Source organism: Branchiostoma lanceolatum, chromosome 1 (assembly GCF_035083965.1).
Source record: "Branchiostoma lanceolatum isolate klBraLanc5 chromosome 1, klBraLanc5.hap2, whole genome shotgun sequence".
Classification (NCBI taxonomy): Eukaryota; Metazoa; Chordata; class Leptocardii; order Amphioxiformes; family Branchiostomatidae; genus Branchiostoma; species Branchiostoma lanceolatum.
Window position 1 is genome coordinate 30,591,167 of NC_089722.1, and position 13,525 is coordinate 30,604,691.

Sequence of the window (13,525 nt, forward strand, 5' to 3'; positions counted from 1 at the left end):
TCGCCGAGGGACGACCGAGAAATCGCGTCACCCCCCTCCCCCAAATATATACGCCGCCATTCTAGGAAGTCTGCAAGGAGGCTATGAGAAATGTAGTTGGGAGTTCCGGTGAGTGTCCATGTATGCACTACGCAGAGCCTCGGCCCGCTGTAGTCTCATTTGCAGGCTTTCTGCATGGGCGGCGCCGGCGTTTATTTTTTTGGGAAGCATGTGTCAGATACGATTTCTTCAGCAAAAGAACCTGGCCTCGATATGTTTGGCCTGGTCCCAGTCTCTAGGGGTCGGCTCAGGGGTGTTTTACCGGGCCCAGTCTGCTAAATTGAACCGTTTCTGATAGCCTGTCTACTTAGCTGCCTTTCTACTTCCGCTGCCACCCTACTTCCGCTGCCACCCTACTTTCGCCGCCGACGTAATTTAATCCAAGGCAGTAAACCAACACCCCAAGCGGGGTAAGCTGTCTGGGCGGGCGGGGTCACTCCCAGCGCCGTAGAGATATCGGGGAGCCGCCGATGGTATGGTTTCCAGGCTACGATATGTTGAAAACGCGAATCAGCGCCGGTGCGGCCCAGAAAGCCTTCAAAGGAGGCTACGGCCGCGGCCGAAACAATATAAATCGGGCTGAGGTTTCCTTTTTTTTGTAGGCGTGGCCTCCAACTAAATATCAGCCAATCAGAGAATCGACTTTACCTGAAGAAAACATTTATCAATATTCGATCCTCTGATTGGCTGACAGCTCGTGATGACGAAGGTTGAATGTGATTTGCTTTTTATTATACTTGGCGATCGACTTATGAGATTGCTATTCCATTACCCTCAATGACCGGTAGAATTGTCATTTCAAGGAAACTACAAATCAAATTTTTGCGCTTACTGTCTGAAATCACGTAATTTCCAATCAGGTGTTGATGCTGACTCTGGAGAATCCATCCGGGACATTGCGGTCGCCATGGTACCTAGAGAACGTGGTTGTGACTGACAGGAGGAGGGGACGGCGGTACGAGTTTCCCTGTCACAACTGGGTCCAAGACAAGGTCACGCTCCGACAAGGAAGAGGTGAGGACAAGATATAGGGCTGACACCAAATTTGCGTTGCGCAGTAGAGTACCTTTATAGTCCCTACTTAAAATCTTGAAAACCTTTCTTTTCCTTGAAATTTTTTGCCCAATCTGGAGACTTATTTGGTTAGAGGGAACAGGTGGGGTCTTAGCTTTCCCATTTTGGTTGAAATTTGTTTAGTTTGCCATTGTAGTTGGCGTAAGGATAGATGTGAGTTTTTTGGGTCATGGGGAGGGATACATCAGAAATGTGGTGTCAAAGGTAGGGTTTCCTTGAAACTGGCAGCTTTCCTCGGAGTTTGAGCTGTACAACCCTGTTTTCTTTGCATGGTTATCAACTAAACCAGTGAAATCTAAAGAATTTTTAAGATTGAAGTTTGGGTTAGTACTTTTAAGAAGCCTTGTTTCAGTGTATCTTAACATGCTTTCCTATGGGCAGCCATAACTTTGAGGTCAGTCCTGTACGTCCAATTGTCTCTTTCCGACTACCTTTAAATCACGCATGTTTATGGATCAGATGGGGGTGGGGGTGGTGGTGTGGGATAGTGCCTTTGTTATTAGTAGTAGCAGTAGTAGTAGTAGTAGCAGACTCCTTTCGGCTGTTTTCTTTTTCAAGTTACCGTTTTATCATTACATCACATTAGACGGTAACTTGAAAAAGCAAACCGCCGGAAGGAGTCTGCAACAGAGGCTAGCGGTGGGCGGTTCAGGCAAGAAGCTAGGGCAGCCATGTCCCCTTGAGCCTTGTGACTTGCACGGGCCGGTCGATATGTTGTTATTCTGTCCCTTTCCATACATCTGACTGTTTTACAGTTTGTATCTACATTTAGCACACGCAATGACTAGTTTGAAGGCGGCAATCAGAGTTGGAAAGAAACTGATATCAGTTGATCTGTTTTCAGCACCAAGGAGAGGGAAACCACCATAGTAGTAGTGGTAGTTGAAGTAGTAGCAGTAGTACTAGTAGTGATGGTGGCTATTTGTTTAGATGAGGAAACATAGAACAAATCTATCTAGATCTGCTCAGCAGCAAAAAACAACAATTTGGCCCATATCTACAGCCTTTATATACCTAGTACAATAAGACTACGGAATTGATTACACTCTAAGTACATAAAAGTCAACAAAAGAGAACGATATGACTTTGGACAAACATAGTCATTATTGTTGTCATAGAGTTATCATTAGCTATATGTTTAGTAAATTCTGCCCTTGTTTGATTGTAGCACCGCTGTCCGATTTCGACACGGGGGTCCTGAGTGCGCATATTGTTGTCATGGAGTCACCATTAGCTATCTGTTTAGTAGACTTTGTGCATGTTTGATTGTAGCGTCCCTGCCCGATTTCGACACGGAGGTCCTGAGTGCGCAGCGGGACATGGAGACACAACAGCGCCGCCAGACCATCAAATGGAAGCACGACCTGCTAGGCCTGCCGGGATACATCAAGGCGGAAAAGCACGAGGACCTCCCGAAGGACCTTCAGATCGGCACCGAGAAAATCCGAGAGCTGAATCGGAAACTGGACAAGATTGAGAAGGGAGACTTCCCGGATATGGTCGAGCGGCTTGGAATGGCGACTCTTGCCGAAAAGCTGCGAGGGTGAGTTTACTTGGTCTCTTCCAGACTGACTACGCTGGCTATTTATTTATCGGTTCAGCATGTACATGCCAGGGTTGCTCTCAACTAGCCAGAGGCTATTACTAAGGGCGAACCCATGTGCGGCCGTAGGACTGTCGGTTTTGAACCACTCACGCCTGTATTAATCCCTACTCATTTCGATAAGTGCGGTGGGTTCTCTAACGTGCTCGAGGTGTGGCTCTCCTAAAAAGCGGGACCTCCATTTAACGTCCTATCCAAGGGACGTCCCTAACCGAAGCTAGGTACTCATTTACACCTGAGTGAAGTGAGGAAAGTCGTGGGAATAGCGGTGGTTTCGAGCCCGGGACCTCTCGGTTGTAAGCGAAACACCCTACCGATTGTGCCACACGATGCCAGAATGTGTTTGGCTAGCAAAGCGGTTTAAACATAGCTTGATGATCGCGCGGATGTCATCCATAAAATCACATTAGCGTGGCCTTATGTAGGATGAAATATCAAGAAAAAGGTCAGACTGAATTGCATTAGAGAAAGGAACAGCTTGCCTAGCCTAGTTTGTAGTCTGCATGAACTTATTTTCTGCCACCTCACTATATGCACTATCTTAAGACATCGGTTGCTTTTCAGTATTTACATCTCATCTGTTGCTCAATGCATGGCTTTTTTTGCGCTTTATATGCCAACCCCCCTCCCCCCACCCTCTATAACGCAGCATGGGACAATGGTGGAGCAACCTTGCCATATTCCAACGCGCCTTGCCCTCTCCACCAAGCAGATGGAAGGGGATAGAGGACTACGAGCGGATCATGAACACCGTGTGCCCCACCCCACCGGCGTGTATCGAAGAATGGGCGAGTGACGCGGAGTTCGGGCGGCAGTTTCTGCAGGGCGTGCACCCGTCCGTTCTGCAGAGGTGCGACAAGGTGCCGCCATACTTCCCGGTTCCCGAGGAGGCCGTCAAACGGTCCATGGATGTAGGGAAGACACTGAGACAAGCTGTGGTGGTAAGTCCTGCAGTATTTTAAAAAAATGCATAGCTTTTTTTAAAAGGATTTACCACAATGCAATACCATGACGTAGATCAGAGGCGGCGTTGCTGATATTGAGCACCACATATTCACAATGATACAATTCGATGAATATAAGTAATTCAACATTGCGTCGTAAACTAGTACAATACATCTGACTTGTATGAAACAATTGCATATCTTAGAAAACCTACAATTTAGGATGCAGGGTTCACAATGCAATGGCCGGCGTAAATTGCTATACAGTTACATACTCAGTACTAGTGGTCAATTGTGATAATTCATGGTGGCATGTTACACTTCTAAGCTTTACTATACGTGTACAGCAACTAGAGATAAAATGAGAGTGTTTTGACGTACATGCAAAGAAAAAACCCACGAAATTTCATCGGGCACATGCTGTAGTTCTGATAATGTAAATTTACATTTTGCAAACAATGCACAAAATCCCCTCATCCATTTAAATTTTTCGAACAGAATTGGGAGCTTGAATTCAAATGTGTTTCTTTCATCCAGGCCGGAAACGTGTACCTCGCAGACTATGCCATCCTGGACGGAATCATCGCCAACAACGTCAACAACGTGCCCTACTTTACCACGTCACCACTCGCGTTGTTCTACGTCACTTCCGCCGGAGATTTCCTACCAATCGCCATCCAGCTTTACCAGGCGCCGGGGCCGGAGAACCCCATCTGGACACCCAGCGTATGTAGATAAGTTATGGTGAAACTTCTAGTCATTACAGCCTTGCGTAGCAAAACCTTTGTTGAAACCGTTGGCATGTGTGGTGGCCGCCATCTTGAATTGTGACGTCACAGGGTCGCCATACCATTTTATTGGAGGGGTGTTTTTTGGATTGCTAGCGTTCTCAGAGTCTATTTTTAACAAATCGGCACACAGCTATCACACCTTCAACTCAAATAAAAAGAAAAATTCTATACCAATACATATCTATAAAAAGTCCCCATAATCGCTAAACTAACATAGCAAACCTGAAGTATATGTAGCACAAATACTTTTGTTAAGAAACTGAAAACACACATATTTATCACGCCGTATCATAGTTAACAGACCTTCGTAGCCTGAGGGCCATCCTTGCTAGTTTGCTGGGGCTCTCATACCCCTTTATTACAGCAGAGTAGGAGTATGGGAACCTCGGTAGACACGCTGCTTGGGGCCCAACCCTACACCACTTCTTCCTTACAACCAAAAGCTATCTGCTACCGAAAAATGAAGACCATAACACGTCCAGGACAACAGATACAAAAAACGGAAGTTTCACTGCAGTGCCAAATTCAGCCGCCAGTGGGCCCAAAATTGCCATTGACCGTCCGGTTTACAACATCTACCTACATAGCAAATACATAATTAGCCCTACTTGAATCATGTAAAACCTAAGATAGTCATTTTGTTGTAGTGAATAGTTTTATTCCATACTTATGTCTTGTTCTATGTTGACTGCTGTTGCCATACTTTGTACCTGCTACAAAAGTCGTGCAATAAAGTTCTTCTGTCAATATAATCCATCTAGACGTTTTAGGTTATTGCTACAGAAACACATACACACAGACATAAACATACCGAACTATTTTCATAGAGGTGACTAGTAATAGTAGTATGATACCCAGGCTAACTTACAATTTTACAGCACTGGAAACGCTCTTGAATGCGCTCTTTTCAGGACTCAGAAAGCGACTGGTTACTGGCCAAGATCTTCCTGCGTAACGCCGACGCATTGGTGCAGCAGTTGGAGAGCCACATCCTCAAAACCCACTTGGTTCTGGAGCCGTTCGCCGTCGCCGCCTACCGGAACCTTCCGGCATGTCACCCCGTACACAAGTTGCTCATCCCACATTTGCGAACGACATCGGCATTCAATACAATCCTCCGTGAACGGTGAGTAACATCAGGTCATAAGTACAACGTAGGGACAGCTACGAGGTAGGGATACAACAGTCTTATCATTTAAGGGTTATCTATAACTAGTCTGTGAAAATAGCTTTGCCGCCTGCAAGAAACACATGAATGAATGGAAAACAATTTTTGAAGACGTGTAAAGTACATGGTGACAACTTGGGTTGCATTGTATTTGTATTGTATTCATTAGTACTGAAAAAAGTCCTTACATTGGGTCCGCCATGGTCGCTCTCGCTGGTAACGGCCGACCAACAAAGATACAGACAAACGCACAACTTAACCTACATATGACTTAACCTAAGTCGTCTTTAACTGTCACTTAACAATTCAAGACAACAATACACTGTCAGCACCCTCCTGAAAGCAGAGCTCCTATCGCTAGATTTGTTAGCTCGCTCGCGCAGGGGCCCTGCTCTTTAGCCCCGATAGACACGGTTCTGGCGTCGTCGCCACCAAAACAGCTTAAGCCAATTAGAGGGTTTGCCATACCTCATCTCGAGCAAAAGCTCAAAGGACGTTGGGAAGCTATCAACCAATCAGGTTACGTCTCACATCGTTACTTTAGGTTCAGAGCAAATTAACCGCCAAATTGCGCCAAATAAGGATAGCTCATTAACCATTCATTAGCAACTGTCAGTAACGTCGCCAGAACCGTACCCAAGTACGCATTGCTTTATGGGTTGCCGAGAAATGTAAATTTAGATTTCCTCTTTTTTATTGCAGCATCATAGCAGAAGGAAGTCCACTGGACAAATGCTCCTCCCTCGCCGGCCGCTCCCGTCTTCAGGTGATGGCCAAGGCCTTCAAGACGTTCCACCTACAGTCCCTGAACCTCCCGGCCAACCTGGCGGAGCAGGGAACGGACGACTCCGCCCGGCTGCCCGGGTACTACTACCGGGACGACGGGCTGAAGCTGTGGCGCGCCACCGAGAAGTACGTCACCGACATGCTCTCTCTGTACTACAGGGACGACGAGGCGGTCAGAGAGGACGAGGAGGTGGGTACATAGGTTCATGAATATTCATGAATAAACAAACTCACTGTATAATTCACTTGAGGCTAGGTCAAGGACGACGAGGCCGTCAAAGAGGACGAGGAGGTGGGTACATAGGTTCATGAATATTCATGAGTAAACAAACTCACTGTATAATTCACTTGAGGCTAGGTCAAGGACGACGAGGCCGTCAAAGAGGACGAGGAGGTAGGTACATAGGTTCATGAATATTCATGAGTAGACAATGTCGCGGTAGAACTTTGCTTTAGGCAACCGTGATGGTGGGCCACTTGCAAGCAAACCTGAATATCGTATGTCATCTTGAAGCGCTCTTACTGTACTACAAGGATGGCGAGGCCGTCATAGAGGACTAGGAGGTGGGTACAAAGCAGCCATCATTCGTTCGACGTATTGTTTGCAATATTGCAGCCAAGCATACTGACAATAAGACATGATTATGATAATGTCTATGGATGCCCCTGTATAGCTTAACTGTTAGCAGCCTCACAGTTGGGCTCCTGGTTCCAATAAGTTGGCTACTGGGAGACCCCGGTTCAAATCCTGAACAGGACATCTCGGTTGGGGCTACAATCGTCTTTCGGAAGGGACGTAAAATGGGGGTCCTGTGTTCGAGGGGGTACCTCAAGTACGTTCGAGGGGAAGGGTTGATAACCCCTCCCTGTAAAGATATACCCTGCTACTGAAACAGCAAGGAAACCTGCTACCCTATGTGCCATTGTGCACCACAAGGTGAACAACAACAACATGTTAATGTTTATTATCATATTAGTAAGTAACTAAAAAAAAATTCAGGTGAGAGTGGTCGCAAGAGGTATTCATCACAATGTTGCATACATGTACGTATCGAAGGAATATTAATGGTAAAACCCTATTGTTGCATTTCTATATAGATAACCACTTTATTTTTGTTAGTTCTTGACGAAACGTGGCTGATAACATGATGTTGTTGTTTCCCATAGATACAATTATGGATCTGTGACTCACACGACAACGGCTTCAACTGGGAGGACAACATTGACCGCGGCGTGCCGCGCATGCTCACTTCGCTAGGGGATCTCTGTGAACTCCTCACCATCATCATCTTCACCGCCACCACAGAGGTAGGGGTCATTGACCTGTAGCACATTAACACACAAAATTACACTAGGAAAGATTAAAGATATCAATGAATCGTTACATGTAGCTTTGGTCTCCTAGAATACACATAGTCATTAGAGCACTGTACGAAATTGCTGTGTGAGGACATGAGAACACTGTATAAGAAAACTATAAAAGAACACTAGTACTGTAAAAGAAAACTGGATGAGAACACTGTAAGGCATCACTGTATGGGAACACTGTAAGAGTCTGAGACCACTAGAAGAGAAAACCGTAAGACTAAGAGAGCACTAAGAGAACACCAAATAGAACACTATAAGACAACACTGTATGAGAACACTACAAAAGCACAGCACTATAAAGCAAGACTGTATTAGAACACTACAAGAGAACACTTTGAGAACACTACAAAAGAACACTGCAGGAGAATACCATGAGAACTCTATGATGAGAACACCGTAATAGAATACTGCAAGAGAGCACTGCAAAATAACACTGTAAGTCAACTCTGTAAGTAAATGTATCTACTAGATGATATTTGCACTCTAGTTTCACAATATATGATAAACTTTTGCTTTTGTTTCATCACTTCCCAGCGTGCCGCCCACGCCAACGGGACCAGAGACATCTACTCCTTCATCCCTAACGCGCCCTGGGCCCTGCTGCAGCCCCCTCCCGCCATCAAGAGGGTCAGCTCGGACGACGACATCGCCAAGGTTCTTCCCGCCAAGCCTGCGTCACTGCGGCAGGCCGCCCTGGCAGACTTCATATCGTCCTGCGGGGAAGGAGAGGTAAAACGCGAAGCCCGTTTCTTTCCGTCTCGAAAATATGTGGGGTCATGTGGCGGCAGGGTGTTCGACCCAGAACCCAGCGGTTCGAATCCCCTGACGCCACCGATGTTGTGCCCTTGGGAAAACGGTCGTTGCCACTTAAAACTGGAGCCATATCGCTGACCGGTCGACGCCATATCCATGCGTTTCATAACTTTTTAGCTCTTTATGATAGTGACTGGTTGGGAGCTCAAAGCTGAACCGACCTATGCATGAAATGAAAAGAAAGCTGTTAGTCAATCTGTCTCTTAAAACGACAGTTGGTTGTGATGAATAGTGTATTTGAATACGGTTATACTATGACCTAAGGGCACGTAGGCATGCCTTGCTGACTACTGCTGTGCAATTCTTCTTACTTCCGCCAGGTGACGCTTGGTAACTTCCCAGAACGTCGTCTGACCGAGGAGGAGGCGCAGGAAGTCATCGCCGACTTTCAGCTCAACCTCCACCGGATCTCCGACATCGCGCGCGTGCGCAATGACGACCTCAAACACCCCTACACCTACCTGATTCCAGAGAAGATCCCCAACTCCATAACTCCGTGATAGGAGGACCGTGATAGGAGGAAAAGAGATCGGTATGAAGAGCGGGGATATTTCCCAGCTTTAAGATCTGTCATTGTGGTAGAACCCTATAACCCTTTAACTCCGTGATAGGAAGAAAACGAAATCGTTATGAAGAACGGGACGATGTCATCGTACAGTTGAACCAACTTCTATTCCTGAAAGCTTTAAAATCTGTAACTGTCGTAGATTTCCGACCCTATAACTCCGTGCTAGGATCTAGAAGAGAAATGCTTTCGCCCTGAGGCGTCGTCAAAAATTTGCATACAAAATAGGATAATAGTATAACTTATAATATCCGAGATGGAAGGACCCCACCACAGTTGAGCTAACTATTGTCCTAAAATCCATTACTATCAGTTCATAATTTTTAGCAGCGTACACGCTGTTTTTGCTTGAGCTTATGTGAAAATTCCCTGGTGTACCTCTTTTTTCTCGATGGTAGCAGGTAAAGGATAGCAATCAACACATGTGCCGTAACAAATGATTTTAGAGAATTTGCCCGCTCACATTATATGATGTTTACATTTTGTTTAACCGACGATAGTTTTAGTTAAAATAATTTTCTTGCTTTCACATGTAAAGGAGATTTCATACGCTATTGAAAGAGTGCAAGTTGCGATAAATATCTGTTCAGAAACGTTGTATGAAAAATGCGCTTATAATTATGGACCGAGAAGCACAGGCCAAGGAAAACTGATTTTACCTACCGCTAGATAATGAAATACGTAGATCAGTAAGTATAGCAAACCATTTCAATGTACAGATATATCTAAATACAAGTCAAGGAAAATAATACTGAACACCGTGTAAGGGCCCTGTCACAGTTGTGCGTATATTCAAGTGCGCATGAGTTCCGCAGTAACATTTTTTTGGTTTAAGCAAATTTTGCGGGGAGGAAGTTGTTTTCTACTTTGACCCATCGTTGAGCAGTCTAGTTATCAAACCAAAGAAATTACTTCTTCGGCTGCAAACTTAAACCTAAACCAAAAACATGTTAATACGCAACTCATGCGGACTTGTATATACGCACAAGTTTGACAGGGCCCTAAGGCCCCAATTCTACTACATGTAGACAGCGCTCTCACTGCGACTTCGATGCGGCCTAAGTTGGATTTACGTAACCCTTGCTTTCATAATTTTAAGATCAGGCAAAATGTAAAAGCACGACTGAAAACACAACAAACAAAACAAGCATAAAAAGATTTGTTCTTTATCTACGAAATTCGTTAAGCGCTCTGGTCTATTTTAGGTCGCAGAGAGAGCACGGCGAGGTCGCCACCCTAGTGGAATCGTGTGTAACCCCCCCCCCCTCTCACTGGACGCTGGCGACGTCGTTACGTCCTAAATTGGATTTGTGTTACCTTAGACTTTATAATGGGAATAACATTCAAAACGTACAGGAATGACCAAAAAGACGACAAAACACAGATAGCTTAAAAGATTGTTTTTTTGTCGATGTCGTTGAGTGCTTTATCAATTCAGCGACGCCGCCAGTGTGCCGCGGGTCCAGTGAGAGGGGGGCTTAAGCCGTGGAAGATGAATGGTGCTTAATAGATTAGACAATGGCAAAGCAGAAATAACCTTACTAGAAATGACACTCCCAGCAATTTTGATTGTTTCTCTTTTAGATGGACACCATTCTCTGTTTAAGACACGATGATATGGTTTTAGGTAATAAGTCAATGTAATATATATAACCAGTGTATAACATCTCTTTGAGATGGTCACCATTCTCTGCTTGAGACACGATGATATGGTTTTAGGTAATAAGGCAATGTGATATATATAACCAGTGTATAACATCTCTTTGAGGTCTGAAATGTTTGGAGGCCTTGTAAACGTGAATTCTAGCAGTGCTTTAAAAGGCAGAACGATAATGAAATGTACACTATTCTCATGCCGGTGGTGGGTCAAAATGAAAAGATAATTGAAATACTACTAAATACCTGTAACTGCGTATTCACATTCGTCGTATACGCGTAGCCTAGTCGTACGCTTTGTAAGGGCCCTGTCACACTTGTGCGTATATGCAAGTCCGCATGAGTTGCGTTTTGCGTTTTTCGTCGTACGACGATCGTACGACGAGCATGGCCTGCAAGGCTCTGATCAGTGATATCGTGAATTGTACGTCACATAGATATTACTCTTTTGAGCATTAACTATACTTCTTTGAAGCTTCAAGGTATACTTAAATGAACAATACACAGGTAACACTATGATTGTGAATGGTTTTTGAATGGCTCTGTCTTCCCATGTTCTGGCCACTGTTTGAGTGAAATATCCAAGCAGATCATCGGTGGACAAAATTGCCGATGACAAGAGATACACTTCTCTATCAATGATCGATATTCGTTTGAAATAATGGTTTATTGGTCAGAAATCACCCGTGCAATGGCAGCCAGTGCTGAATTGCTGCAGGGTTTACAGTCATATAATACAGAACAGATGCATATTTGCTCCACACTTGCACTTTGTGGAACTGTCGCAAGGGTCTGGGCGGCTTCAAAATTTGGGGGCATATTTTCTGCAAGTGCTATGGTCATGACTTTTGTGTGGTAGATAGTTCATACCACAGGAAGTAAGTGGTGTAAGTTTGGGCCCCCTAGCGGCTTGTTTGGAACTGCAGTGGGTATTTTTGTTTTGACCTTAGGGCATGAATAAGTTGAGAAGGGGTCGACAGATCGTCGTGATGGTTGGTATGTGGCGAGCTCAGATGGTGCTTTACATAATGAAAGACTTATTATGCAAATCAGGAGCTAATTTGCATAATTAGTAAGGAAAGTGAAAATCCACTGCATTCCATGATGGGATTCTCAAACATGTGACAGTGACCCCGAAAACAGATCATATAAACAGAGGGCCTCGCAAAAGTAGGCTATATAAATAAATGGATGGGGCACCGCACTACTCTCCAAGCAGAGGTGTGGGTCCGACTGGTTTTTAACGTGTTCAGTTTAGGCATTTTTGTCCAACACACGGTCGGCGACATAACGAAAAGGGGACAAAATAGAAAGCCCGAAAAAAAACCTAAAAACATGTCAAAAACAGCCGGACCCACTCCTCTGCTTGGAGAGTGCACTGCACCACTGCCAGGTTCGGAAAAGTCACATGTACTATGCCTTTCAAAATGTGTATGATATGGAAGAAAGATATATATATATATACTGTACCTTTTCATCATCACTTTCAACTTACAACACTGCAATATCAAACCTTTGTGGCTTATATAATATCAACATGCTCATATCTTCTCACGACCAGTTATAACATATATCAGCACAATAGACACATATACTACAGTACCACCAAATGATTTCTTACCCTATCTAGACTGGACTCATTCGCCCCTATCAAATCTTCCAAACGGTATGGTGTATGATCAAATTTGCAGGGGGTGATAAGCATGTAAATATTAATCATTCTCCATAATAAGCCTTGATTATTTGACGAAGATAATGTGTTCGTGGACCTCTAGTTTGAAATAGATTATGCTTATTACAACCATATTTGTATCATCAATGAGACAAGATGATAAATCTACAAAGGCTCAAAATCTTTCACGGAGGTATGAGGTCTCCGAACTCTTGTCAGCTTTGGTCCGCTCCCAGCGGTCGCTACTTGGTGGAGTAGAGATCATTTACGTTTTGTAGAGACCGTTTGTAGAGACGGTTTTTAGAGACGGTTTGTAGAGACGGTTTATAGAGACGGTTTGTAGAGACAGTTTGTAGAGACATTCTGTAGAGACGGTTTGTAGAGACAGTTTGTTGAGACATTTTGTAGAGACGGCTTGTAGAGACGGCTTGTAGAGACATTTTGTATAGACGGTTTGTATAGGGCGTATTCACGTGACGTCATCACCCCTGCCCTCCGTGGGCGGCCATGTTGGTGCTCACCCTGCAGCGAAGTTTCTCGGTGTCCGACGGTCTCTAAATTTCCAAGGAATGCGAAGTCGTCTGATCGCTGTTTTGTTATATGCAAAGAGTCTCAAGCCTCACATCCTTTTCGCTACAAAAATCCAATTTCACCTACTAGAAATGACCCATTATCGACGAGCGAGGAAATGTTTTCCCCAGCTGCCTACAAACATGGCCGCTAAACTGTTTACAGAGTACGCATAAAATCAGTTCACAGCATACAAGTGTTCCAAGGCCTGCAACCACGTAGTACAGTGTCTTGAGTGTCGTGAAAATTTTTGTTGACAGGGAGTACGTTATGATCGGGAAAGTTCGACGTTGAAAGACCCCCCCCCCCCCCCCCCCCAGTTTACGAACGTATCTCAAGCAACGGCTACACGGTGCCGCGCGCCACTGTGTTACACAACGGGCCTGTAATTTGCTTTTCGACCAGATACAAAGGTTTCCATACACTCAGGTTGATTCTCAAACTTCAACTATTTAGATCCGCTGTTCGTATGTCAG

At 44.7% G+C, this 13,525-nt stretch overlaps 1 protein-coding gene across 3 annotated transcripts in view; it reads left to right on the forward strand.

The window, feature by feature from the left end:
• The window catches only part of LOC136448243 (allene oxide synthase-lipoxygenase protein-like), a 28,202-nt gene extending 16,879 nt beyond the window's left edge, over positions 1 to 11,323 (forward strand). Inside the window, exons 10-18 of one of the 3 annotated variants that reach the window (XM_066447550.1) lie at positions 900 to 1,053; positions 2,386 to 2,656; positions 3,366 to 3,657; positions 4,198 to 4,386; positions 5,363 to 5,577; positions 6,322 to 6,595; positions 7,573 to 7,713; positions 8,308 to 8,502; positions 8,907 to 11,323. In XM_066447550.1, the coding sequence (XP_066303647.1) occupies positions 900 to 1,053; positions 2,386 to 2,656; positions 3,366 to 3,657; positions 4,198 to 4,386; positions 5,363 to 5,577; positions 6,322 to 6,595; positions 7,573 to 7,713; positions 8,308 to 8,502; positions 8,907 to 9,086 (1,911 nt within the window). In that variant the 3' untranslated portion in view covers positions 9,087 to 11,323. The remainder of the gene's footprint in view (positions 1 to 899; positions 1,054 to 2,385; positions 2,657 to 3,365; positions 3,658 to 4,197; positions 4,387 to 5,362; positions 5,578 to 6,321; positions 6,596 to 7,572; positions 7,714 to 8,307; positions 8,503 to 8,906) is intronic. The other 2 variants (XM_066447559.1, XM_066447570.1) reach the window with 2 other exon arrangements.
• Positions 11,324 to 13,525: the final 2,202 nt, after the last annotated feature.